Genomic DNA, 27,023 nt, shown 5'->3' on the forward strand with positions numbered 1-27,023 from the left:
ATGGAGAAGTTCTTTGAGATCGCGCCCCACTCCCTGGCTCTGGTGCTGTCCCGGGTTGGTGGTGGTGATGATGATCAGGAGTCGGACGACCATAAAAAGTTAAAGCATCACACCGGCTACGAAATATTCGGTAATTTCAAAGCTGCGAACATGCAGCACTTCTGGAACAAGACGGTCACGCACGCTTTATCGGAGATTTTCTTCCTGGGATGGATAGACGAGCATGTCCTGCTGATCCAGGGGAAGGAGAACCACCTTGAGGTCCTCAGGAACGGATGGTCAAGACGGGCCCTTAATCCACCTGCGGGCTTTAACATCAAGTGCATAGGTAACTTCATATCCAAGCCTATTCATCAGCAAAAGTTCAGCAAACGTTTTGAAATTCTATAACTGGCTGTTGTTAACATAAGCACACCCTGATTGTGCAACATAGGCTAATACATTTTAATCCTTCAAAAGTTTCATAACGGGTAATATTTTATTTTCATAGCCTACAATGTTTGCATCATATCTTGACAACTAGCCTGCCTGATTCAGGAATTATAAAGGCCCACTGAAGCATGACTGTTCCAGTCAGTGTGTGACATGTTGGGCTATTCTGCTACAGTAAGGTTACAGTAGGCTACTCTGACCATGAGTTAAATGTTCAAGGCAGCATCTCTGAGCCAGTGTTCCCAGTTCCCACATGTTCATGCTTTTGGCTATAGGAAATGATATATCCTGGCTATGTGGTGGGACAAGTTTGAACAACCTTGGTGTTGTTATCACTTACACTGTTGTCACATATTGGTTTGTGTGTGGGAGTGAGAGAGGCAGGTGTTATACCCCCACTGAAAACACACCTTAGTCACTAAGGTATGTGATTTCAGTTACACTAAGGCTTAGTGTAACTGAAATCAGGTGATCTATTATAGTGCACATTAAAAGAATGTTGCTGGATATGCTTTACAGTACATGACTAAGATATAGGTTACTTATCAAAATAATATCTAATAATAGGAAAGCAAATAAATATTGAAATCTACTCCTACAACAATAGACATAGCCTATAGGCCTACTATTGACTGAGCTGAGTTTCATGTAGCCTTTTTGTGTAAAAGAAGCTCTGCTTCGCAGATATGACCTTCCTAAATCATCATTAGGCAATATTAGATTACCATGTGTGGAATGTGGCCTGGCTGATATAGGATGGCACTCTCTGAAAATGTACAGTAGCTGTCAATCGTTTCATAGAGAAATGAGATATACACATACAATATGAAGAAATTGACACAGACTGATTGCTACCGATTCAAATGAATGATTGTACAGTTTTATTCAGTAGGCCTATGGAAGCCTTGGTAGGTTGTTGAAGTTGTTGGTTTAGGAAAGAATGATATACAGACAGGTCTTCTGTGGATATTTCTAGCTGGTTATATGTTGCAGAGTCCCCCCTGCCCAAGAGGGAGGACATAGCTTCCCTGACCCTATTGAAGCTGGCACTGATAAGCACTGGAATGTTTGTCTTATAGCTAATAACTCACCAGACCACATAATGACTAAGCTAAGATGTACTGAGCACGATATTCCATTATATTCTGACACTTTTTCCTGAAATATACAACAATCAACAAATAGTTGTGTACCAGTATGGATTCTTAATGTGTCTTGAGTTTACCTAATAGCCTAATACATTAATATATTATAAATTATATATATATTAGGGGTGTAACGATACATTTAAACGATACGATACGCATCATGATGGTTGACGATACGATATATGGACGATATTGGTTCATTCATGGTGATACGATATACGATTCGATTCAATGATTTAAAATCGGCTTTAAATCTGTCTGAAACGTGTCAATAGAGCAGGTTTTTTAAGGTAAAAATCTATTATTATGGATATAAATAAGTAAACACTGTGATTCTTTAGCAAATACATGGACATTATATTTCAACACATATTATGGACAAACCCACACCTTGACATGAACACAGAGATTACACACATTTATCGATAGACCAAGAGTAGCTGAATGGAAAAGTAATTACACTCCTCTTTTTCATTTTCCCTCTTAAAATTGACAAAATACAATTAAGGCACAAATACTTAGTTTCCATACAATCAATAATTTGCATTGCAAGACGATTCGATACCGATTACTTCATTTTAAAACGATACGATACGATACAAAGCCAAAGCGGTACGATATTTTTCTACTTTGCCTGCATCCCTATACAGTTGAATACCTGTAGATGTATGCATTATGTGACTGGCTTAGAAATCAGTAGGCCTACTCATCCTATATTAATTAAAGTGGAACATTAGGTGTGCATTTGATTTAAAACAGGGTATCAATAGGCCTATAAATAGATTACCTGTACGACCACAGTACATGGATGTGACCAGGTAGTGTTGAGGTAAGCATGCCTTCTCCATGCATGCAGTTACAGTAGATGGATTTAAATCTCATAAACCTCTATATACCATGACAACACATTTCTACATCACTGTGAAAGTGAACAGAGTTGTGAACTGTGATGTTGTAGGCCTACACAGTTTTCATAGTTTGGGAAGTGCCTTCACCCAGATGACTGTTGTGCTTTCACTTAGTCCAGTTTAATCCCCGAACAGTCCAACAAATCCTTCATTAAGGGTGAGAGCTAGCATTGCAAGTAGCGGGATTAAACATGTTTTGTACAAATCACCCTACCTCAAGGCCACTGTTGAAACCTTGAAAGAAATAGATATTTATAAAACAATTACACTGCTGCTCTCTCTATTTGCTTTGAAGAAAGCTCCTTTTTTTTTGCCCAAAACTCTGTTTCTACTGCGAATTCCAGGCCAAGAAGCTAGTCCAAGGTTTCAGGGTGGAAAGTACTATTATATTTCCCCTTTTTTGCAGAAATATAGAAAACACAACCTTATTAACGAGAGACTTTGTTTTTCATCTGAACGCCATAAACAAAGGCCTATGAAGGAGTGTGCGTGCTATGCAGGAAGGAAGGTGGTCCATTTGTTCAGGAAAAGGACCCCTGCCCGGCTACAAGGCACGTCCCCTAGTGGAAGGAAAGGGAGGGTCCTCATAGAGAATGGACGGAAACTATTGACGCAACAGGAAGTAGAAATGTCACCATAGTTCTTAATGTCAGATCAGAAGGTGTATTGTTGGCCATCATGGCAAATTTATTTTGCCCTCTATGCAGAAAGCAAACTGGAGAATTTGATAGTTAAAGATTGTGATGTCATGAAGTTTCCACTAGATGGCAGTCAACTGGTGAGAATATGTCTCCTTCCAAGAAAGAAAGCATGCATCCTACCTGGCATGTAAAAGAAAACATGTAAGTGCACACATACCAGCGACTAAAGAATGTTCTGCATTTACAACAATAATAGGCTCATACAAAAGTTGTTTGTTTTTGCTCTAATTAAACTTTAAAGACATAGAATATGAGTTAAGAGACAAACATAATTGGAATGGGCTTTTGGGCAGCATTTGTGAGTCAGTGCTAAGATGTGAAAACATAGTAGACTGAGACAGAGACTGTAACATTATAGCATCAGTAGAGAAATCTTCCAACTATTTTGTCCTGTTCTGTTTTTTTATTACTGTATTAGTTTTTTTATTTTGGGGTTAAATTAAGTTTGACAATTGTAGTAGTGAATGAACCAATTAAGACCCATAAATATTCCAATAATATACTGATAGAAGGCTTTCCACACTATGAGAACGACATTTTTATGGTTTTGTCACATTGCCATGCCTGTAGATGTTTGCCAGACACATGTGCACACTTTAATGGCCAGAATACTACTGCTTTTAAACCTGCAAGAACCCCAGGGGGATTTTTTTCTTCTTTTTTTTTTAACTTTTGAGTCAAGGCTCAAGGCTAAAAAAGCTCAAACTACAAGGCTATTCCAAATCAGGCTTGACTGTGGAAAAATTCAAATCTTTTGAAAAGGCTTTGTTGTTGTTGTTGTGTGTATGTACTATACAAACTGGCTGTGGTTGTCATGTTTGCGTCTTTTGCAGATCCGTGTTCTTTCAATGCCTGGCTGTATGACTCTGTAACACTGTAATACAACCGGTAATGCACAACACTATGTTTTCTGTCTGTGTATGACAGACAGACAGCCCCTGACTGTCTATCTGAGTGCCTGTGCAGTGTGTGCACGCTCCGGTCTCTTTAAGAGGAAACAGCACTTGGAGGCAGTAGCAATGAGATCATCGGCTTGCGTAGTCATGGCAACAAAGGCTGTTGCAGCACTACTGTGAAATAAGATGGCTGGCAAGGTGTCTTTCTCTCAGTCTCTATCACACACACACACACACACACACACACACACACACTCACACACACACACACACGCACACACACACACACACACACACACTCACACACACACACACACACACACACACATTTTTCTTTTCTCTTTGGCACCACTGACACCCTGGACCAAATCGATTTAACACTGAACCCCCCCCCCCCCCCCCCCCCCCCTTCTCCCCCAGTCCGGTCTGTCATTCTTCTGTGTGCCCCCCACCTCCTCAAACTGTGGTCCTGACACACACACACACACACACACACACACACACACACACACACACACACACACACACACACACACACACACACACACACACACACACACACATGAGTCAGCGAGAGTTATTGAACTATTACATGTGAGACAGGTTTGAGGTTGGTGGGACACTTGGTTTAGGTTCACACTGGGAGCTCTAGTGTGTCCCGTGTCTGGGACATTGTCCGGGCCGTGGTCAGTGGGCAAGTGACCGGTGGGAGTCACAGGTAGAGGTCTGGAGTTACTGTATGTGAAGCATGAGTTGTACCTTTTTACACCAGTCTCCTCTTTGGTCCTCCACCAAGTAATTTACTTTACTTTGAAGACTATTTAACCACCTATAATTATAGCCTGTGAACTCGCCGATCTACATAGGCTTTTACATAGCAGATCTGCTATTGTTTGGCAAATGTTTTGCCCCGGCCCCAGAATAGGGAGGGATGCTGAGCTGAGGTTCATGTGTGAGGTAGACAGCAGGCCGTGATTTAAAGGGCTCAAATAACAGAGAGAGAGAGAGAGAGAGAGAGAGGTGTGTGTGTATGTGTGTGTGTGTGTGTGTGTGTGTGTGTGTGTGTGTGTGTGTGTGTGTGTGTGTGTGTGTGTGTGTGTGGTAGAGGGGGGGTGTTCTGGTGGTGAGTTTGAATTATGACCCAAACGGCACCCCATAGTTGTGTTTGCCCTACTCTCATGCCCTGGGAATCATGTGACAGCTAAGAATTTGATAATGCAATTTGGGGGCTGTTTGGTTTTTTTGCGCTCTCTCTCTCTCTCTCTCTCTCTCTCTCTCTCTCTCTCTCTCTCTCTCCATCCTCCATCCCTTCTTCTTCTTCTTCCTCTTCCTGTTCTTCCTCTTTATATGTCCTGGGTTTCCTGTGCATCCACTCTCCTCCCCTCAGCCTCAATCACCCAGACACAGACGCATGCATGCTCTCACGCAAGAAACGCGCATGTACGCTCAAACGCATACGTACGTACACACACACACACACACACACACACACACACACAGTCACACACACGCGCGTGCGCGCGCACACACACACACACGCGTGCGCGCGCACACACACACGCGCACACACACACACACACACACACGCACACACACACACCCTTCCTGGAGGTGCTAGGGAGCCGCTGCAGTATTAGCGTTGAAACAGATTGGCCGTTGAGTGGAGTTTGCAGCCCCCCCCCCCCTCCCCCCCTTGTTAATGAATGGATGCTACAACGGCCGTCAGCCTAGGAGCGCGTCTTCCGACGGATTGCGGTGAACCGGTGGATATCTATTCTTGAATTTATTTATTTATTTCAGCGCTCTCCATTTTCCCCCCTCCCTCCCTCCCTCTACCTCCCTCCCTCCCCACCCTCCTCTCTCCTCTCCTCTCCTCTCCTCTCCTCTCCTGGCGTGCTGTTGTCGAAAAGGACGACGGGGTCTTGGTGCCTGATCGGATAAAGATGGAGCTGATGGCCGTGGCATCCCCGGCGCTCGTCGGCACAGCACCGAGTCTCCACTGCCCGGCAGGGTGAACCGCGCGGAGCCTCATGCGAGCTTTACGGGGGGGGTTTTTCAAGTGGAGCTCTTTTGTTTTCCGGGGCTCGTCGATGTGAGCAGCACTCCTGTGGTGTATTGAAGCTATTGTCGAGAAGATACGGGGGCCTGGGTTCCAGCTTGTGAATCTCTAATCCTCCATCCCTGCCTAGCCTCGGCCTCCCCTTCCATCCCCCCGTTATTACACGTTTATTTCTCCCCCTGTTTTATTTGATTTATTTTTTTAGTTCTGGAGAGAAAACGGATCCGAAAAGCCTCCTCCGCCGAAGCCCATCTCCCCCTCGCCGTCCTCCTCGCTTCCAATGCCCCATTTCCCTCATCTCTACCCCTGCCCTCCTCCTCCTCCTCCTCCTCCTCCCCGCTCCCTCCTCCCACATCAGAGAGGCTACGTAATGTGCCTCCCTACGCATGCAAATGGGAACGCTGCTACAAATGGTGGCCGGGACCGACGCCGATGAGAGGGGTGATGCCTGGCGCAGTCACCTGCTGCACCCCCGCCTCCTCCAGCACCGCCGGCCCCTCCGCTCCTCCGGATCAGCCCGCCGTGGATGTAAATGAGACGTTGTGTGGTGTGTGTGAGTGGTGTGTGTGCGTGCAGTGCAGTAGCGTGTGTGGTGGTGGTGACCGACGTGCACACCACCGGTTCCTCCCTCTACTGCCATGTTGTCCGGCGTGTGATCGCTCTAGCGGGACGCTCTCGTCACCCATGCGGGGGAGGCACTGACTGAGCCCCCCGAGGTTGGTTGGTCGACCTCCCCCTGCAGCCTCCCCCCCTCCCCCCTTCCCTCGTCAGTAGTAGTCCGGTGAAGGCCACCTGGTTCCGGAGAGAGGGGGGGTCGCCAACCTACTACTACTACTACTCGCTATGAAGAAGAACCGCAGCGCTAATCTGCGCCGGGCCTGGCCCAGCTCAGACCTCGCCGAGCGGCCGCTGGAACGCAATCTCTCCCGTAGTGAGAAAGACGTCCGGGCGCAGCAGCAGCACCTTCCCCCTCCTCCTCCTCCTCACCTCTCTCCATCCCCCCCAGTGTACCGGGCGCCACCAGGTGAGTGACACTACTATGAGAGACGGGCCGCAGGTGTATAGACCTACTATACGGCACCACCCTCATATAGGCCACACTGGTTCCCATTGAGCACTGGGTCGGTCAGGACCCATTTATGGGTTGCGCACATTATTTATGGACCCTTCATTTTTGTTTTATTTTTTTGTTTCCTAGATTTTGTTTTTTAATGATTATTATTTATTATTAAGGACCTGAGTCAGTTTTTCAAAAAAGAATTCACAAAAAATCTAAATATTTCATGGATTTCTTTCAGTAATTTCATGAAGAAATCAAAGAAACTCCATAATTTAGAACACAAATGTTTAGTGAAAAAAGACGATCTACAAGCTGTGAGCTTGTAGATCTGTTTGGGTCCTGGGCAAACGTATAACTCCTCTTTTGGGTCTCGAGCTAAAAAGTTTGGGAACCACTGGTACAAGCCACTGTTTTTCTTAGTAGCACTGGGCCAAGGTACCACAGACCAATGATGTAGGCCAGCCTGTGCAGTGTGCATGGATCCATAATAAGGCTCGTTGAAATGTAGCTACGTTTGTGTTATCAGATATCAGTGTAGTAGCCTATAGGCTGCTATTGTGGCATACAGAATATTAGCTTCAAACCATAAAAAACAATGATAGGCCTAATTGATTATCCACACTATCCTATGGCTATGCCATTCAAATTGTCTATGTAGGCTATTACAATAGGCTTATAGGCTGTGATCTAGGGGTTTCCACGTTGACATTTCATTGTTTTGTAGAAAGGCATGACAGAAATATACGTAGGCCTTACTCAGATGTAGTCTGTGGGCTTCACGTTACATTACACATTTAGCTACACATACTGTAGCTATAGTGGACAATGCTAAGACATACAGTACAGTGCCAATATGGACATGGCAGTCTAAACTGTACCCACACACTCTTAAAAAAAAAAGACAGGAGTCTATGTCACACTAAATAGAATGTAGCTACACAGCGGTTTTGGACAACAACATGCACAGTAAAATCCTACGGGTTCATTTCTATACCCATGCAGTTCAAATGTTACACTCTTCTTTACAACTTCCTTACAAACAAAGGGTCTTGGTTCGAGTACTGTGTCCGCCCGCCTAAAGGGGTTCTGTTCTGTGTCTGACCTCTGAACCCGTGTTTGGACCTCCCACTGTAGAGCCACCTGTGAAAATAAATCTTCCCTTTTGCCATCAATACTTCACAAAAAGTTCTATCGCCTTTGGCTGAAAGTGGTTATACATTCGCAAAATCTGTCTGTCTTTCCAAATTTCTGTATGTCTGTACCGGGCATAACCCGGGCACCATCCTGTGCGTGCGTGCGTGCGTGCGTGCGTGCGTGCGTGTCACATATGACCCGAGGAGAGTGTGCAGTTCAGAGTGGCAGTGCGGTGAAACCAACAGTTTCTGAGAAAGGAAAAACACAAGTTTATCTACCTCTGGGTCTGTCCGTGGGCTTGTGGATTCACCAAATCGCTGTGTGTTCGTTAGGGATGGGACGTTAAGCGATATTATCGTTTATCGTGATTTGATTTATCGTGATATTGTCCTCCGTCACGCACTGGGATCAATTCACCTTTCATTTGCCGAGCTGCATATCCGGTACCACTTAAACCCTCTATAATTGGTAAAAGGTACTTATAATATACATACTTTATACAGTCTTTTTTTCACTCTCTACCAAATCTCTTTGCCAAAAAATAGCCGATCTACAATCTCACAACGTGCGAGCTTGTAGATCTGCTATTTTTTGGCAAATGTTCAGCCCCAGGATATAATGTTGGGGATATTTTGATTATCGCGATAGGCACAAGCTTCCCTGACTGGCCAGCCCGGCCTGTCCTCACAGATTGGTGGAGCTTAGTGTCACATTTGTGCCGCTGTGCCGATATAAGTGCGTCTACAATAGAACTCCAATTCGCGTATGCAATGTACGGTGTCAACGCGACGTCAGCAGCTTCTGGCGAGGAAGGGAACAATCCCAGTTTCTCTATATTTAGTTGATCAGTATGTTTGGTGGGTAGGTACTAGGGTGCTGGGTACAAAGGGTACAAGGGGTACAATGGGTACTCTGACAACGAGAACAACAAATATCGTTGTGTGTTGTTTTTCTCTTGTCTATCCAGTTCTCTCTTTAATTTACTCGCTAAAAAAGTCAAACTGTCAAAGTGAATTGCTTCCATTCCAATTGCATAATTGGAATGTCGCAAAACATAAGACCTTTTGTCCCTTGAATGTTTTTGAATGTACAGTATTATTGATTCAATGTTTTCAGAGGGGTTACCATTGGCTACAGTCAGGTCACATGTTTACAGTCAGCCATGTTTGAAACCTTCTCTCATCCTCACCTACCAGGCACTGCTGGGAATGTGTTCATCCTGTGGGAAATCAAGTAAAACCATTTCATATAACTGTATGTACAGTGTGTGTGTGTGTGTGTGTGTGTGTGTGTGTGTGTGTGTGTGTGTGTGTGTGTGTGTGTGTGTGTGTGTGTGTGTGTGTGTGTGTGTGTGTGTGTGTGTGTGTGTGTGTGTGTGTGTGTCTAATTCAACATCTCCAGCAACTTAAAGGCTTTCGGTCCAATGTTGGATTAGAAAGGCTGTTTTTCATTTGTAGTAAAGTGTTTTTAATGTATTGAGCAATACATTTTGTCCTTTCAAAATGTGACATCTCCTATGTGGAGGGAATACAAATGAACACAGATCTTTGCATTGTAGAGAGTGTGCGAGATACAGACAGTCTCCAGAAGGTTATTGTGTCCATAGCACCTACAGTTCCTGCCTAGGTTCGGCAAGCTGTAAAAGACACGCGACTTTACCTAGTCCTTCTCACTTTGTGTACAGGCGTGAATGTGGAGATCATGGAAACACTGTGAGGAGGTGGAGATGTTGCAGGCAGTGTGCAAAACCTCTGCTTTTGTTACCATTACATCACTGGTGTCCAATCATGAGCCACCGAGGGCTGAGCATATACACAGGTTCTCACTCCAGCCAAAACAGTATACAGATTTCACAAATGAGTCCTCACCTTCACACCCCTCCCCCAATGCACACCTCTCTGGGTGAAGGTGTGGTAATTAACGAAAACACTCGTTTTGGAATGAAAACCTGTGCACAGTCTTCATATAGCACACAACTGAACGGGAGAGTGTTTTCTGCTGGTGATTCAGTCCGAGTGTATCAAAGGGTGCGTTCGGAAATGCGCACCGGGTGTGGTTAGGGTTAGTGGTTAGGGGTAGGTTTAGGCATAGTTTTACTGAGGTTAAGGTTAGGGTTATTGTTAGAGTTAGGCATAGTTTTACTAAGGTTAGGGTTAGGATTAGGGTTAGGTATAGGCACTCACTACACTGAGCACACACCCGGTGCGCATTTCCGAACGCACCCTTTGATACACTCGGACTGAAACACCAGCAGAAAACACTCTCCCACGACTGAACACCAATGCATTACATCATCATAGACCCACAGTATCAGCGCTGTTTCTCATGTTTTGTTTCTTTCCCTCCTCTCGTAGGTGATGTGTCTCCAATCAGTATGTCCCCCATCAGCCAGTCACAGTTCATCCCACTGGGGGAGATACTGTGCCTGGCCGTCTCAGCCATGAACTCAGCCCACAAGCCGGTCACCCAGGAGGCTCTGGTGGAACACCTCACCACCAGCTTCCCAGGTAAGGCACACCCACCCCCAGGGGCGTCACAAGGGGTAGGAAAGTGGGACTGAGTTACCAGGGCCCACGGTGGAGGGGCCCTAGTAACTTTAGCTATTGAAAAATAGCAGATATACAAGCTCACAGCGCGGCACCGAGTGCCGCGCTGCGAGTTTGTAGATCTGCTATTTTTGAAAAGTTGTGAAAATGTGTGCAAATCTTTGAATATGTATTTTTTAAGCGGACATTTGTAACTCAAATTTTGCTTCGGGGGGTCCCTGGAACTAGATATTTTGAGATGGGGGTCCGTGGCCAAATTCATATCATTTTGGGGGTCCTTCACATGAAAATGTTTGAGCATCACTGACATGGAAACATGGGTTTCTTGCACACTTTTTCACAATTTTTCAAAAATAGCAGATCTACAAGCTCGCAGCGCGGCACCGAGTGCCGCGCTGTGAGCTTTTATATCTGCTATTTTTCAATAGTTAACATTCATGGGGGGCCCGCAGTGAATCCTTGTACCCAGGGGGGGCCCAGAATTTGGCGTGACGTCCCTGCCCACCCCACCTGGCTAGCTGAACTGGCAGGGCATCGAAGCACACAGGGTTGGAGCAGGAAAGGTGGACGTTGATAAAGAGTTGATAAAGGGTCGCTTAAAGGCGATAGAGGTGGTCTGGCATGTTTAGCCCATTGGACATTTTCCAAAGCATTTATTTTGTCGATGGATTGAATGAAATCCAGTGGTTCTATTCTTTTCAGTATGGTATGAGGATCAAACTTGCACTTTGCATTTCTGTTCCATACATTAGGTTTAGTTTAGTTTATCAGTTCAAGGATCAAACACAAATAATGATCGCTATTAAATCTACATATCGGGAATATTGTACGAAGGTGTCGTGCAGTGAGTCGGGCCTAGGCTACTTTTGAGAATTTCTGCCTGTAACATGCCCACAATTGGGAGTATTAGGGACACCATGTTTAATAATGGTTAAATGTAAGTTTGGTGAATTTAGACCTGCCTATATTATTTGCATCTTGCATAACTGCAGTGCCTGGACCAGCAGTGAATATTTGTTCGATTGTAGGCGATAGAATGGCAAGCTCTTGTCAAATAGTTCCAAAATAGCCAGTCTGTTAAAGCATCATAGTGACCAAACACATCTTCACGTTCACAGCCCAGAAAGCAGCATCATTTTCACTAGGAGTAGTATTTTCTTAAAGTCTAAATCGGACGTGACCATACTGTATGCAAAACTACAGCACACTTAAACCTATGCTTTCAACCCACAGCTCCGGCAGAGGCAATTAGTTCTGAGATTTCCTGATTAGAGAAAAATGCATATGATGACACAACTGTCTTGAAATTACAGATCAACTTCATTTATGTACTTTTCAACTTCTCCATTTACTCCACGCTTGTTAGCAGCAGCCAGGAACCAAAAACAGGTGCTCAGCCGACAGCCGATTCTGGAGCTATTTGTTTATGGGTCCAAACACTGCAGGCATGTAAGTGGCAAATTATATAGGCTATTGATCATCATCAAACTTACCAATGGTTGACCAAGTACACAAACCTATTACTTGAGTCAAAGTAAAGATACCCCTGGTCAAATACTACTTGACTTGCTTAAAAATGAGAACCACTATGACACACAAAGATTATAAAAACACCTGTAAAAATCGGGTTAGATCAAAAATGAAATGAAATCACCAAAAGGACATCCATTCTTATTCTCATTTTTTATTTAACCCCTCCAAACAGCAGGGCAGAGGAATGCAGATTCTCCCGAAAATAAAACAATACAACAATCAACCTACCTTAAAATCCCAGTTTCACTTCTCGTTCCCCAACAACACGACTTTCAGCGTGACAAACTGGAAGTACAGTATTTACTTTTTGACATAATACCCTCTCAGTTTTTAAAGGTGAAAAGAAGTGCACTTCTGTAGTCAGACCCCTCACTGTCAGGTTAAAACAAGCGGCCAGTGACTTTATGTGCTTGAGAGGGACAAAAAATAAAATGTTTCCCCAAAACAAAATTATAGTACTCAATAAATGTACTTAATGGGGCGCCTGGTGGCCTAGTGGACCAATAAATGTACTTAATGGGGCGCCTGGTGGCCTAGTGGACCAGGCGCATACCATATAGGCATTGCCATTTCGGCATCAATGCCTGTCGGCGTCGCCGGTTCGATTCCCGATCCGGGCAACCTTTGCCGCGTGTCACTCCCTGTCTCTCCCCCATTTCCTGTCAGTCTACTGTCCTATCCAATAAAGGCAAAAAGCCCAAAAACAAATCTTAAAAAAAAAAAGGAAAATTGTTTTTATTCATATTCATCTCCCAGACAACACACAGTGACATGAGCTCAAGGGAGAGCTTTTTAGGGGGCATATTCTTCTCAATAGCATGGTAAAGGTCTTTACACATTTGGGTCTGACGAATAAACAATACAAAAATTCACACCAACAATTTACATGTAGTTGATGCCTTTCATGCTTTTATTTCAGAAAATAATTATCCTTCCATCCATCCATCCATCCAGGGCCGGTTCTAGGACTCAGGTGGCCCTAAGCAAGATTATTTTAGGTGGCCCCCCACTGACGGACGCACACACTTATTAACTGTCTTTGAATCGCCAAAACCAAAGTTATAAATAATAACTAGTAGAACATGTGGTGTCTGTTGTTAGCACTCAAGCATGTATCTACCACACACACATAGGGTTGCCAACTCCCAGAGATTTAAATACAGGATGCCTCCTGCCGCCTGCCTTGGCGGCGGCCGGAAAAGAATTGGGGTTTTGGGGGGGTCAAAACCCCTGAATAGCATAGAAATTTTCATTTTGGCACAAAGTCACAGACACTCAGACAGTTCTACCTATAACACACAATACGGTTTACAATGGAGGTAAAACCATTATTAGATCTGTGTGCATTTACACACATGGAATTTATTCACATGGACACAACAGTTTGAAAACATGCAGATTACTCGCAAGAAAGAAAACACCAGTCCAGTGGTTTAGAATCTTAAGACTTATATATGTGGCTCCTCTAATACACAGCTTATATTTCAAATGAGCATTGTCATTTTAGTATTTCAATATTTGTATTTCATATTGATGTTTGGGCTATTGGACCTTTTCTTTTTAGTACAGTATTTGTAATTTCTGACAGAATGCAGTTATGAACTATCAGGGACACCCATCATTAATATGGCTAATTTCAACATTTCATCTATACCAGCATAGATTTGAAAGGAGTTGAACTTAACGGTTGCATCAGTTTAGGATGAGAACTACACAGCTGGTGATGTAATGCCAGGCAACAGTTAGGCCTTGATGTTTGAACAGTGTTGCTCCAAAGGCCATGCTTTTAATGATGATTTTTCAGAATATATGTCAACTAAGGACTTAAGTGGTGAGTGCCTTATCATATCTTGTTTCACTTTAAAGACAGCGATCCGGAAGCCTCAGTTAGGGGTGTTCTAAAGTTCTAAAGTGCCATTTACTGTATGCTTGACATAAGAGCCTTAAGTAAGCATTAGGAATGTAGGGGAAGACAAACAATGGATGGGGGGTGGAGAAGAGGGTGTGCATCTTTTAATTCCAATATTATAAATATGATTGAAATGACATACTGTACATTGTACATACTACAGTACACACACACACGCAGATACCGGGTTGCGTGAGTGGAATAGGCTCTCTCCCTCCCTCTCTTCCTCTCCATGCTCCCTCTATCTCCCTCTCCCTTTCCCTCCCTTCCTCTCCATCTCTCTCTCTTCCTCTCCCTCTTTCTCTCTCTCTCTCTCACTGATCAAGCTCTGGTCTGACTTCGCACACAACAAAGAGCATTAACAATGGTGATTTACTGTGAACTGTGCTGGCATTGCGTTGGGCTTGTCCTGCCCATACTGTATCTGTGCACACCACAGACAGGACCACAGACACCGCTCACCCGCCAGTCACAACTTGAATTTGAAATTGATATAGTAGAAGGTATATATATACATATATACTGTATACTGTATATGTGTATGTGTATGTGTATGTGTGTGTGTGTGTGTGTGTGTGTGTGTGTGTGTGTGTGTGTGTGTGTGTGTGTGTGTGTGTGTGTGTGTGCGTGCGTGCGTGCGCGTGTGTGTGTGTGTGTGTGTGTGTGTGTGTGTTTTGTTTTCCAAGTAACAACATTTTCCATCACTCCTGATCTGTGTTTCCTCTAGGCGTGCCTACACCGAGCCCAGAGGTTCTGCGGCACACCCTGAACATGCTGGTGCGAGAAAGGAAGATCTTCCCAACTCCCGAGGGCTACTTCATTGTCACTCCCCAGACCTACTTTATCACCCCCTCCCTCATCAGAACCAACAACAAGTGGTATCACCTCGATGACCGGCTTGCTGAGCGGCAGCCACAACAGCAACAGCAACAGCAGCCATCACAGCAGTGCACCTCACCTCCGTCGGGCCCCGTAGCACCTCCTACACCTGTCTGCTTGAGGGAGAGGCCCGTGCGCAAGACCCACAATGAGCCACAATCCTACAATTCTTTCCGGGATGACCCATCCAGACACCATGCCTCTGTGCTCCCAAGTAAGTCGCCCAAGGAACACAGGCGCGAGCCCTACCCAAGTAAACACCCCAAGGACCATTGTGGCGGAGAGCCCCCACCAAGCGCCCCAACAAAGGAGCACAGAGGAGATCCCCCATCATACCCCCACCCCCCGCCTGTTACGCCTCCTGTTCAGCTGCCGCCCCAAGAGGCGACAGATAAGAGCAAGAGCATCACTTCTTTCCCTTATAAAACAGACACGCTTACCAAAAAGAAAGAGGGCAGCAACGGCGGTGGTGGAGGCAGCGTTGAGAAGCAGTCCAAGCGCTTTGGACTGAGGCTGTTTCGAATGAGCTTCAAGAAGGACAAGATGAGACAGTTGGCCACCTTCTCAGCCCAGTTCCCGCCAGAGGAGTGGCCTCTACGTGACGAGGACGTGCCCACTACCCCTATCCCCCGCGACGTGGAGCAGGAGATCATCCGCCGGATCAACCCGGACCTGACGGTGGAGAACGTGGCGAGGCACACGGCCGTGATGAAGAGGCTGGAGGAAGAACGCGCCCAGAAGAACAAGGCGGGGTCTTCGGCCCAGCACAGCGCGCGCAGCAGGAGGGGCCGTGGCCACAGGAGGGCACAGAAGTCCCGCTCGCACAGCAAACCCCGGACCTCACGGGGAGACCCGTCCGACGCATCCAACTGGGACCTCGTCTTCATGGAGAGGGACTACCGCTTTTTCAGCCACTCTCTCGTGCGCTCACCTCGGGAGGCCATGTATACCTTGGAACGCAGGCGGAGCGGTGGCACGACATACCTGGTCCACAGCAACCCCAACATCACAGAATCCTACTGCCCCGTTACGCCTGAATGGGACGTGTCCGGGGAGCTGGCCAAACGGCGGACAGAGATGCCCTTCCCTGAGCCTTCACGCGGAACGTCCCAGTCCAAGGTTCAAAGAAGCCACAGTCACAATCACGACAGGAAGTCACGTCACGAGAGATCGGACCAGGCCAAGGAGCGATCTCGGTCTATGGACAACTCTCTGAAGGGCCCGTCGATCGCACCGGAAGAATTTGACCACAGTCTAGAAGAGCGTAGCCACTACTACACCGATGACGGGACCCTGCGGGCAACACAAAAGTCCTCCCACTACTCAAGGATAATGTTCTCTGCTGCTAAGTTCCATTCTGATTTTAATGTGCCTGATATGGGGAAAGGGAGTACGGACGAGTCGAGGTTGCGGAACACGATAGAAAGAAACAAAAGCAGAGACAGCTTGCCGACTTACAGCGAACTGATGGGACTTTCTCCCAAGCCCTCGACAGATGACTACTTCCAGTGCAATACGTCAAACGAAACAATCCTAACTGCCCCTTCGCCTCAGGCAAAATCAGAATATGACACATTGACCTCATCGGGAGGACTCCGGAAGGGCTCTCCGGCTGATCGCCAAGCCCCTCACCTGGCGTCCTCCCACACGATGGAGTACAAAGAGGACCTGCCCGCGACAAAGGGACAGAGCGGCTCGGTCCGTTTGACGCCGAGCCAGACGCCGGAGCCCGCGCAGAACGCCCGCTTGACGCCACACCAACACAACGTGGACCCGGGAGGGGGGGGTGGCGGCAGCGTGGCGATCAAGAGGAAAGAGATTTTCAGCAAGGACACTTTGTTCAAACCGCCACACAGCGCCTTGTCCGCAGGCTACGTGGATAGCAGCTACACCAAGTCAGGCACATTGCGAAAAGCCTCGCACGCCAAATCAACAGAGGCCCTCGACAATCCCGAGCCCCAGCAGCCTTCCAATTCAGCCACTTCCTCGGCTTCGCCCGCGGCCCTGCAGGGCTGCCTGGAGCCGACCGCGCCCTCGGCCTCCTTCGACTATTACAATGTATCGGATGACGAGGAGGACGAGGAGGAGGAGGAGGCCGAGGAGGACCCCCACAAGGACTCGCCGGCGGTGGAGGACAGTAAAGAACACGGGGAGGGGGGCGGGGGCTGCGTCAGCGGTGGCGGGGGCGGGGGGAGCGGCGGAGGAGGCGGAGAGGGAACCATGCAGTGGCTGCTGGAGCGGGAGAAGGAGCAGCACGACCTGCAGCGCAAGCTGGAGACCAACCTGACCCTCCTCAGCCCCAAGGAGACAGAGAACAGCAGCAGCCAGAAGTCGGCCCACTCCGCCCGGCTGGACAGCATGGACAGCAGCAGCGTCACCGTGGACAGTGGGTTCAACTCCCCCAGGTAGGACCACACTCCAGGAGGGCTTTGTTCTTCTGTCTTCATTTGGGGTTTCTTTTTACATCAATTGTGTTCAAAACAAAAGGTGACGGGCGGCTATTCGCATCCATGTAAATCAGAGGTCTTCAACGTTTTCAGGCCCAGGACCCCTTAGTTGAGAGAGAGATGAAGCGGGGACCCCGACAACCTTAGTTTGGCAGCACAATCATCAGTTTATTTTGGATTCATGTCAATTTGTGTTTTCAGATATTTAACCACTTGAACTGTCAATACTTGACCTTTCACTCTGTACTCATCTGCTCATTTTCCCCTCTACATCAAAGCTCTTTGCGGAAAATAGCCGATCTACAAGCTCACAACGCCTTGGCTAAAGTTCTCAGAATATAGACACTAGGGTTCAAATGGTTAATATAAAAAAGGAGTAACTTTCTATCACTCAAAGATTTGTAGGACCCCCTGTAGTAACTCTGAGGACCCCCTAGGGGTCCCGGACCCCCTGTTGAAGACCCATGATCTAAATCATTTCCACCTATGAAAAGAGGAGGGAAGGCGATCAGGTGAAATCCAGAGGCGGACATGCGGCCCTCTGGCTCACCATTAGAAACCACTGGTTTGAATCAGGGCTTGAAAACAGAAACTTAAATCGGCTCGTTCCAAGGAGAACCCATATTTTAATGTTTCTGTGTTTGCGTTCCACCCCCAACAATGTAGTTCCTAAACCGGTTTGAAAAAAGGAAACTATTAATACATTCACACCTAGGAGTCTTACACTGTCGGTCAACAAGCAGCTCCACTGGAGCAGTTCATGTAGGCATTAGGCATTATGACGATTAGGCAATATGACGATTTTGTTTTAAGGTCTATAATACTGGTTCCCAAACATTTAGGTCGAGACCCAAAAGAGATATTAGAAGTTTGCCCGGAACCCAAACTAATGAAAATAACAGATCTACAAGCTCACAATGCGGTGCCGCGAGCAAGGGTGCTGTTTGGAAATGTTTTGCATTTAAGCCGAATGAACAAGGAAAGGCAAAGTTGCTAGCGAGACAAACACGACCAATAATAAGCAACTTTGCTCTTCTTATTAGTAGCTTAAAGTGTCGCATTACTCCGCTCACACGCGCACACACGCTTAAACACACACACACACACACACACACACACACACACACACACACACACACACACACACACACACACACACACACACACACACACACACACTGTTAAGGTTGGAAAGGTGAGGTTCTCAATTGCAAGACTCAACTATGAGTTGAGAGGGGATTCTGAGCTGCAAGGCTCTTCCTCGATCGTTAATGGATATTAAGGAGTTATTCTCTACTTTGAGAGAGAATGGTTCAAATGGGAAGGAATAGCTACAGATTACAATCTATAGCTAGTAATCTTAAAATAATCAACGATCAGAGTAATTATGGTTTTGGATAAATTTATAGTATTCAGTTGGGGAAGAAATGACGTAAGATTATGAAAGCGATACGTCATCCTAACACACACACACACACACACACACACACACACACACACACACACACACACACACACACACACACACACACACACAGTCTGATGGGCCGTTCATTCCAAGCACTGTCTAGAACTATATATAGTTTAAAAAACTTCTTCCTAAGTCAAGTGGATGGCAGAGTAACACAACTAGTTAACATTAACAATGGTGAACAATATAGTTATAGTTACAGTTATAGTTATAGTGACTGGTGTGAGCAGCCCTCAGGATAATTAAGCTCTTTAAACAGTACAAACTCAACAGACTGTACCACGAGTGCACCCACGCATCATTAAAAATAATTTTATTATACACGTATATAAACATCAGTATCATCACATTTGCATTTCTTATGTAATATTTTACATCTCATTTATGTCCCACAAACATACTACCCTCCTTTGGGTTATTGTGAACAGTATACAACAATTTCACAAGTGCAAGCAAAACGGGAAAAAAACATTACTTAGGTAATGGAGATTTCAAATCAACATTTCTGTTTTGAAAAATAACATATGATTATGTGTCCTTTTCCATTTCTGCTCCTGTTCATTTCTGTTTTTTGTTTCCATTCCTTAAAGCAGTTTGGCGCACTGGTTGCGACCGAAGGTCGTTGCGACCAAAGGTCGCAGTATACCATGAGAAATGTTGCGGCTTGTCAGTCCGTCAGTACACATTTTTACAGTCTATGGTTTGTGTATGGTTCTATGGGTTTGTCGCTCTGACATCATGCTCTGATGTCACTGTGATGTCAGGGGAACCACTCTTAACAGAATGGGTTTGCCGCTCTGACATCACGCTCTGGCTTGATGTCCCTTTTATGCCCATATATTTTATGCCCATAAATAGTCGACAATATATGGGCATTCCCAGATCACACTTGCAAATGAATTACGTCCTTGTCCGTTATATGCCCATATATGGAGATCCCTGTCCCGATGTCATCATATCAAGGGCATATCTGAGAATGCCCATATGGGCCATAGACATGGCCCATATCTGTGTGGCTGGTTCAGATAGGGATCTCTCCATGTATGGGCATAACATGTATTGTATGTATATGGATACATATTATTATAAAAAAAAGATCAAATGAAATAAAAAGTCCATACATGGGCATTCCCAGAAACAAAATCCCTTTTATGCCCATATATGGGGATCCCCAGGCATTAAACCCAGGCCCTAACTCGCTAAGGCCCTGCTTGGCTTTACTAATTAACATTATGTTCTATGCCCATATATGGAGATCCCTGTCCCAATGCCATCAATATTAAGGACATATCTGGGAATACCCATATTTGGTAATGCCCATATATGGGCATGTTTTGACATAACATTGTTGACTATCATGCAGGGGTCTCCATATGGGTAACTGGTCCAATATACATCACTGGCCATACCTTGCCCTTTAGGGCTAGGTCACATGTCGCCCTGAGGCATCTTACTAGTATTTATCAGAATGAGACAGAAACCTGATTATGCTTTAACATATTTGCAACCACAGTTGGGTTTAGTGCATAAATGTATGATCTTTGTATGAAATTTTGGACACATTCCAATGAGGACCCAGCATTTCTGGAGGATTCTCAGTTGACAAGACATCCATTTTTGGGCATCTCACACTATGGGTCAGAAAATTAGGTCACCTGATGCACCTGGCCAGGGGTGTCGCACCAAATTCTGGGCCCTGGGTACAAGGATTCACTGCGGGCCTCCCGCACAATTATTTTGTGCTTTAACTATTGAAAAATAGCAGATATACAAGCTCACAGCGCCGCACCGAGTGCCGCGCTGCAAGCTTGTTGATCTGCATTTGTTTTTTATCGTGAATATTTCAAATCCTTCGAAGTGTTAAAAAAAAAACTATGTTTCTATGTCATTAGTGCTCAAACATTTTCATGTGAAGGACCCCCAAAATGATATGTATTTGGCCACGGACCCCCATCTCAAAATATTTAGTTCCAGGGACCCCCCAGAAGCAAAATTTGAGTTAAAAATGTTCGCTTAAAAAATACATATATTCAAAGATTTGCACACATTTTCATGACTTATAGCAGATGAAATAGCAGATCTACAAGCTTGCAGCGCTGAACTCTGTGCCGCACTGTGAGCTTGTATATCTGCTATTTTTCAATAGCTAAAGTATAAAATAATTCCAGGCCCCTCCACCTTGGGCCCTAGTAACTCAGAGCAAAGAATAGTGCATTTTGGAGCAATGTATTAAGTCATTTTTGTAAAAAAAAAAGTATGATCTAATATGGATTAATTGTTTAACATTTAGACTGCCATATTTATGTATTTACCGGTACCTAGTCTGGTAGGATTCGCCTTGAAACATGGGCTGCAGATTGTTGTAGTGTTGTTGTTTGGTTTCTATTCTGAATGTTTTGAAGCTTTGCACAGGGCTCAACATCCGGTATTGTGAGCTGGGACAACTTCCTGGCCAGGGATATAGTTTTGGCTCAGAAGTTCTTCTAGTCCCCCTAGAGGCGAGAATGGAAAAAGAACTTCTGGGAACTCAGATTAGTATTTACCTGATTTCTGATGGCTCCCGTTCACGGCCGCGAAAGTCTTTTCTTTCACGCGGAGATGCAAAAATACAACAGCGATGTAAGTTATGGTCCATAGAAAACAGGCCGTTGTGACAAAACGTGTGATATGGGAAAAGAAGCAGAAATATATACATTTTTCTGCAGCTAGGATGAATACAAGTGAATGCCCAAACAGAAGTCACCGGAAGTGGCTTTCGCGAGGCATCATGGGAAATTGAGTTTCCTCCTTACAATGGTAACCAGTTGAAACGTCTGTGGACGTGTTAACGAGGCCGCGGCGCTTCACGGGGGGGAATCGTTAATGTGTTAAATAGAAGCAGCTCAGTGGCCTTGGGGTTAGACGTTAGAGGATTCGCCCTGAGGTTGGGAGGTTGGGGTTCCATTCCATCCCTGGCTTTTCTTAACCAAATCCTACCCCATGCCTCCACGCTTGGTACTCAGCACTTGGGGTTTGTCCTGTATCTGCCACACACTAGCGTCGGCATCAGAGGGTCTACTTATACCTCATGGCAAGGAGGGGATGAACTTGTACATCAAGCTGCCCCACGCTACAGAGGAGAACTCCTGACCCACATTAGGCTACTTAATTGTGGGCTCGCCTGAAAGGCGAGAACACCATGTTATCTTCATTATTTATTTATCAAGTTCCGCCACGACAGTACAAAGGCAGGGCCCTTAGCCAATGAGGTGCAATTGAGGTGCAGAAAAACGTCTGGGAGTGGTGCTAGCTGGAGTATTGGTTGAGCTTCACATGACAGTTAGCACGCTGCAGAATATAGTCACGAGCGAGCCCACACTGTTTCGTAGGAACAGTATTTCTAGGTTTTTTTGATCTACTCACAGTAGCAAGCATTAGAGCTTAAAAGTTCAGCCCGAGCCCGACGGGACCCAACGGGGCGGCGCGGCGCGGGCTGGGCCGGGCTCAATTTGTCACGTATATGTCAGGCTTTGGGCTGGGTCGGGCTTTTATAATCCTGTAGGCAAGCGCAGCGCAGTATCATGATGTCTCTGTGACTGTGTAAAAGCTGCGCGCTCATGACTATCGCTGCGCTGCGCCGCTGCTGCGCAACTTGACACAGTTGAGCGTGTGTGACTATGTGCGCTGCTGCGCAACTTTCAGACAGTTGAGCATGTGAGTGTGCATGCTCCCGTTGACTGTGTGTGTTCGCATGCACTGCCTGAGCAGAGCGGAGGACATCGTTGAAACCATTCACAGACACTTTTGTATAGCCTAATAATATTATAGACGTAGTGTGAATGTTGTAGCTATAACAGCCTGTACGTCTGCTTCCTGATTTAGCGGCAGTCGTCAGCTGTGTTTTCCAGCGAGGCTCCGATGTTTATTTGTTCCATACAGGACGTTGCTTGCTACAATGTATTTATAGGTATATATAAAGACAGTTGGAAAATGGTAGAATGACTCTGTTCTTAACGAATCACCAATATTTTATGAGAAAAAAGGCTACTGCAGCATGCAGCAATTAAGCTAGTTTAGAATGTCGGGCTGCGAGCTGTGTCGGTCTCCAATTGTCAATTATGTTTCGGGCTTTGGGCCGAGCTCGGGCTGACGTTCTGCCGGGCTGGGCTGGGCCAGGCTCACTTTTTTAGGCCCGATTTAAGCTCTAGCAAGCATACATTTACACTGAAAGGCGAGAACACTATGTTATCTTCATTATTTATTTATCTATCAAGTTCTGCCCCGACAGTACAAAGGCAGGGTCTTAGCCAATGAGGTGCAATTAGAAATTGTCGGAAAAACATCTGGGAGTGGTGTTAGCTGGAGTATTGGTTGAGCTTCACATGACAGTTAGCACGCTGCAGAATATAGTCACGAGCGAGCCCACACTGTTTCGTAGGAACAGTATTTCTAGTTACTTATTTAAATACATATATTATATATATATATATATATATATATATATATATATATTTATATATATATATATATATATATATATATATATATAATACAAAAGATATTCAGCATCTTAGCATCCCCCTAGTTAGATCATTTATTGTCTTTCTCAAAATATAGAGACTGGACAGAGGTGGTATACGACATGCAGCCACGTTGCAACGTTCATGAGCCATATCACCAGTAAGACTCCCTAATCGGGAGATAAGCGACCGTTGGTCGCTTATCTCCACAAATAGGCCAAAAGTTTGTTTTACCAATTATTACACTCTATGTGAACATTTACATCAACAAATCCCAAGTACTATGCAGAACGACCCATTTCAAGTTTTTAATGTACAACAATATTTAGAAAATAGGTCTACAAGCTGACAGTCCTCGTCCCTTATATTCCCATAGGTTATATGGAGATCTCAGTGTTTGTCAGTCCTTGTTCATTTATGCCCATATATGGACATCTCTATATCTACTGTAACAGTCCTTGTCCCTTTATGCCCATATATGGAGATCTCTTAACTGTAAGTCCTTGTCCCTTTTATGCCCATATATGGATATTCCTGATGTCATCAGTATATGAACATATATGGGCTTTCTGATATGCCCATATATGGAGATCTCTTAACTGTAAGCCCTTGTCCCTTTTATGCCCATATATGGATATCCCTGATGTCATCCGTATATGCCCATATATGGGCTTTCTAATATGCCCATATATGGAGATCTCTGTATCTCCATATATGGGTATAAAAGGATACTTCAGGTCTGACATCAGGTTTGTTTATATTGGGTTGCTAGGTTTGACATCACAAACTCTATGGGCCATCTGACCTAGAAATCTATATTTGGGCATAGATGACTCATCGTGACCTCATCACACGTCGACCACACGTGTGGCGTGCGGTCGACCGCACGTGTGACCGACGGACGGCCGGTGGAGGTTTTCATACCAGTAAGACTCCCTAATCGGGAGATAAGCGACCGTTGGTCGCTTATCTCCACAAATAGGCCAAAAGTTTGTTTTACCAATTATTACACTCTATGTGAACATTTACATCAACAAATCCCAAGTACTATGCAGAACGACCCATTTCAAGTTTTTAATGTACAACAATATTTAGAAAATAGGTCTACAAGCTGACAGTCCTCGTCCCTTATATTCCCATAGGTTATATGGAGATCTCAGTGTTTGTCAGTCCTTGTTCATTTATGCCCATATATGGACATCTCTATATCTACTGTAACAGTCCTTGTCCCTTTATGCCCATATATGGAGATCTCTTAACTGTAAGTCCTTGTCCCTTTTATGCCCATATATGGATATTCCTGATGTCATCAGTATATGAACATATATGGGCTTTCTGATATGCCCATATATGGAGATCTCTTAACTGTAAGCCCTTGTCCCTTTTATGCCCATATATGGATATCCCTGATGTCATCCGTATATGCCCATATATGGGCTTTCTAATATGCCCATATATGGAGATCTCTGTATCTCCATATATGGGTATAAAAGGATACTTCAGGTCTGACATCAGGTTTGTTTATATTGGGTTGCTAGGTTTGACATCACAAACTCTATGGGCCATCTGACTAGAAATCTATATTTGGGCATAGATGACTCATCGTGACCTCATCACACGTCGACCGCACGTGTGACGTGCGGTCGACCGCACGTGTGACCGACGGACGGCCGGTGGAGGTTTTCATACTAAACTGCGACCTTACGGTCGCAATAACTCGCAATGTTACGATCACCTGTCCCATGTTATGCATAATATTAAAAGGCTGAGCCACTGGCATGTGCCAACGTTGAGCTACTTCCTGAAGAGCGTTGCATTATACACACACACTCACACACTCACACACACGATACAATATAACTAGTAGCACGCCTCAGGGCGACATGCGCCAATTCTTCGCCATCCGGCCAGTGATGTATATCGGACCAGTTACCCATATATGGAGACCCCTGGTACCCATATATGGAGATCCATGTACTGTATATGGAGATATGCTGTGAGAGCCCAAACTTGCTTACTCAGTTATTCGTTATGTGAATGTGAAAGTCCTATGATGTCTATAACATCTGACATCATACCATTTTATGCCCATACATGGAGATCCCTGTCTGTAGAACCAGCCACACAGATATGGGCTGTCTTGGCCATCTGTCTTGGCCATATATGGATTCTGTTAGTGTGGTATGTGGCCTCCAAATATGGGCATTCCCATATGAAGTCCTGTTAGATATGGGCTTAATATTGATGACATCAGGGAACACCATATATGGGTATAAAAGGGATTCTGTTAGTGTGCCATCACAGTGAAGCCAGACCGTGATGTCAGAGCTGCAAACCCAAAGAGTGGTTCCCCTGACACATCACAGCAAACCCATAGACCTGTGTCACCACAGTGTCAGGCGTGACCTACAGAGATACGCGGATATGTGGACAAGATGTGCCGGTTTTCATAGTTAACTGCGGTCGCAATTATTGTTTTGTTCAGTTACAGCTCGACAGCAAATCTACCTTCCTTGATAGGTAAATTGTATGAGTGATATGAAAAATAAAAACCATCAATGCTGAAAACAGAATTTTGTAAGCCAAGGCCTATCTCTTACTTTAGAAGTTCTCATTTGAGTAAATAAAGATATACGCGACATGGCACAACTACTGTTGAACTATATAATTAAGGACGTTTGAAGGAGACACAGATGTCTCTTCAAGGTCATGTCCGTAAAGTAAAATGCTATGTTATATTTGACTCTGATAGTGTAGAAATGTGTACTGTATATACCAGTGCCTCTCAAAGTGGATTTCAGGGACTCTCTAGGTTCCTTTATGGGGGTCTAAATTCAGTAAATTGACCCATACAAGTCTGTAACTTGGACAGTGTACAAATGGAACCAAATGGATCCGTTAGGGTCCATTTGGTACACTGTCAAAGTTAAGGGGAGGCCTTCAAATGTCAAAGTCTGAGAACCACTTGTATACTGAGTAAAGCATCTTCTCTCTCTCTCTCTCTCTCTGTGTGTGTGTGTGTGTGTGTGTGTGTGTGTGTGTGTGTGTGTGTGTGTGTGTGTGTGTGTGTGTGTGTGTGTGTGTGTGTGTGTGTGTGTGTGTGTGTGTGTGTGTGTGTTGTCTGTCTGTCTGTCTGTCTGTCTGTCTGTCTGTCTGTCTGTCTGTCTGTCTGTCTGTCTGTCGGTCGTGCAGGACACGTGAAAGCCTGGCGTCCAACACATCCAGCATAGTGGAGAGCAATAGGCGGCAGAACCCGGCGCTGAGCCCGGGCCACATCGGCGGCACCAGCATCGGCCTGCCGTTCAGCTTCCGCGCCATCCCCGAGCCGCCCACGCCACAGCCTGAGAAACTGCAGAAGTCCTCCAACTGCCTCGCCTCCATCACCAGTGTCTGACACACAA

General features: G+C 45.3%; 1 protein-coding gene across 1 annotated transcript; it reads left to right on the plus strand.

The window, feature by feature from the left end:
* On the plus strand, window positions 1–27,023 carry stox2a (storkhead box 2a; the record flags this gene model as incomplete). The annotated part of the gene is made up of 4 exons (XM_080722826.1): window positions 1–328; window positions 10,693–10,845; window positions 15,054–17,610; window positions 26,815–27,023. 4 exons carry the CDS (start codon window positions 1–3, stop codon window positions 27,014–27,016), a joined length of 3,240 nt encoding a protein of 1,079 aa, XP_080578952.1. The 3' UTR covers window positions 27,017–27,023.

Source organism: Nannobrachium achirus (genome assembly GCF_963921795.1).
Source record: "Nannobrachium achirus genome assembly, chromosome: 3".
NCBI lineage: Eukaryota > Metazoa > Chordata > Actinopteri > Myctophiformes > Myctophidae > Nannobrachium > Nannobrachium achirus.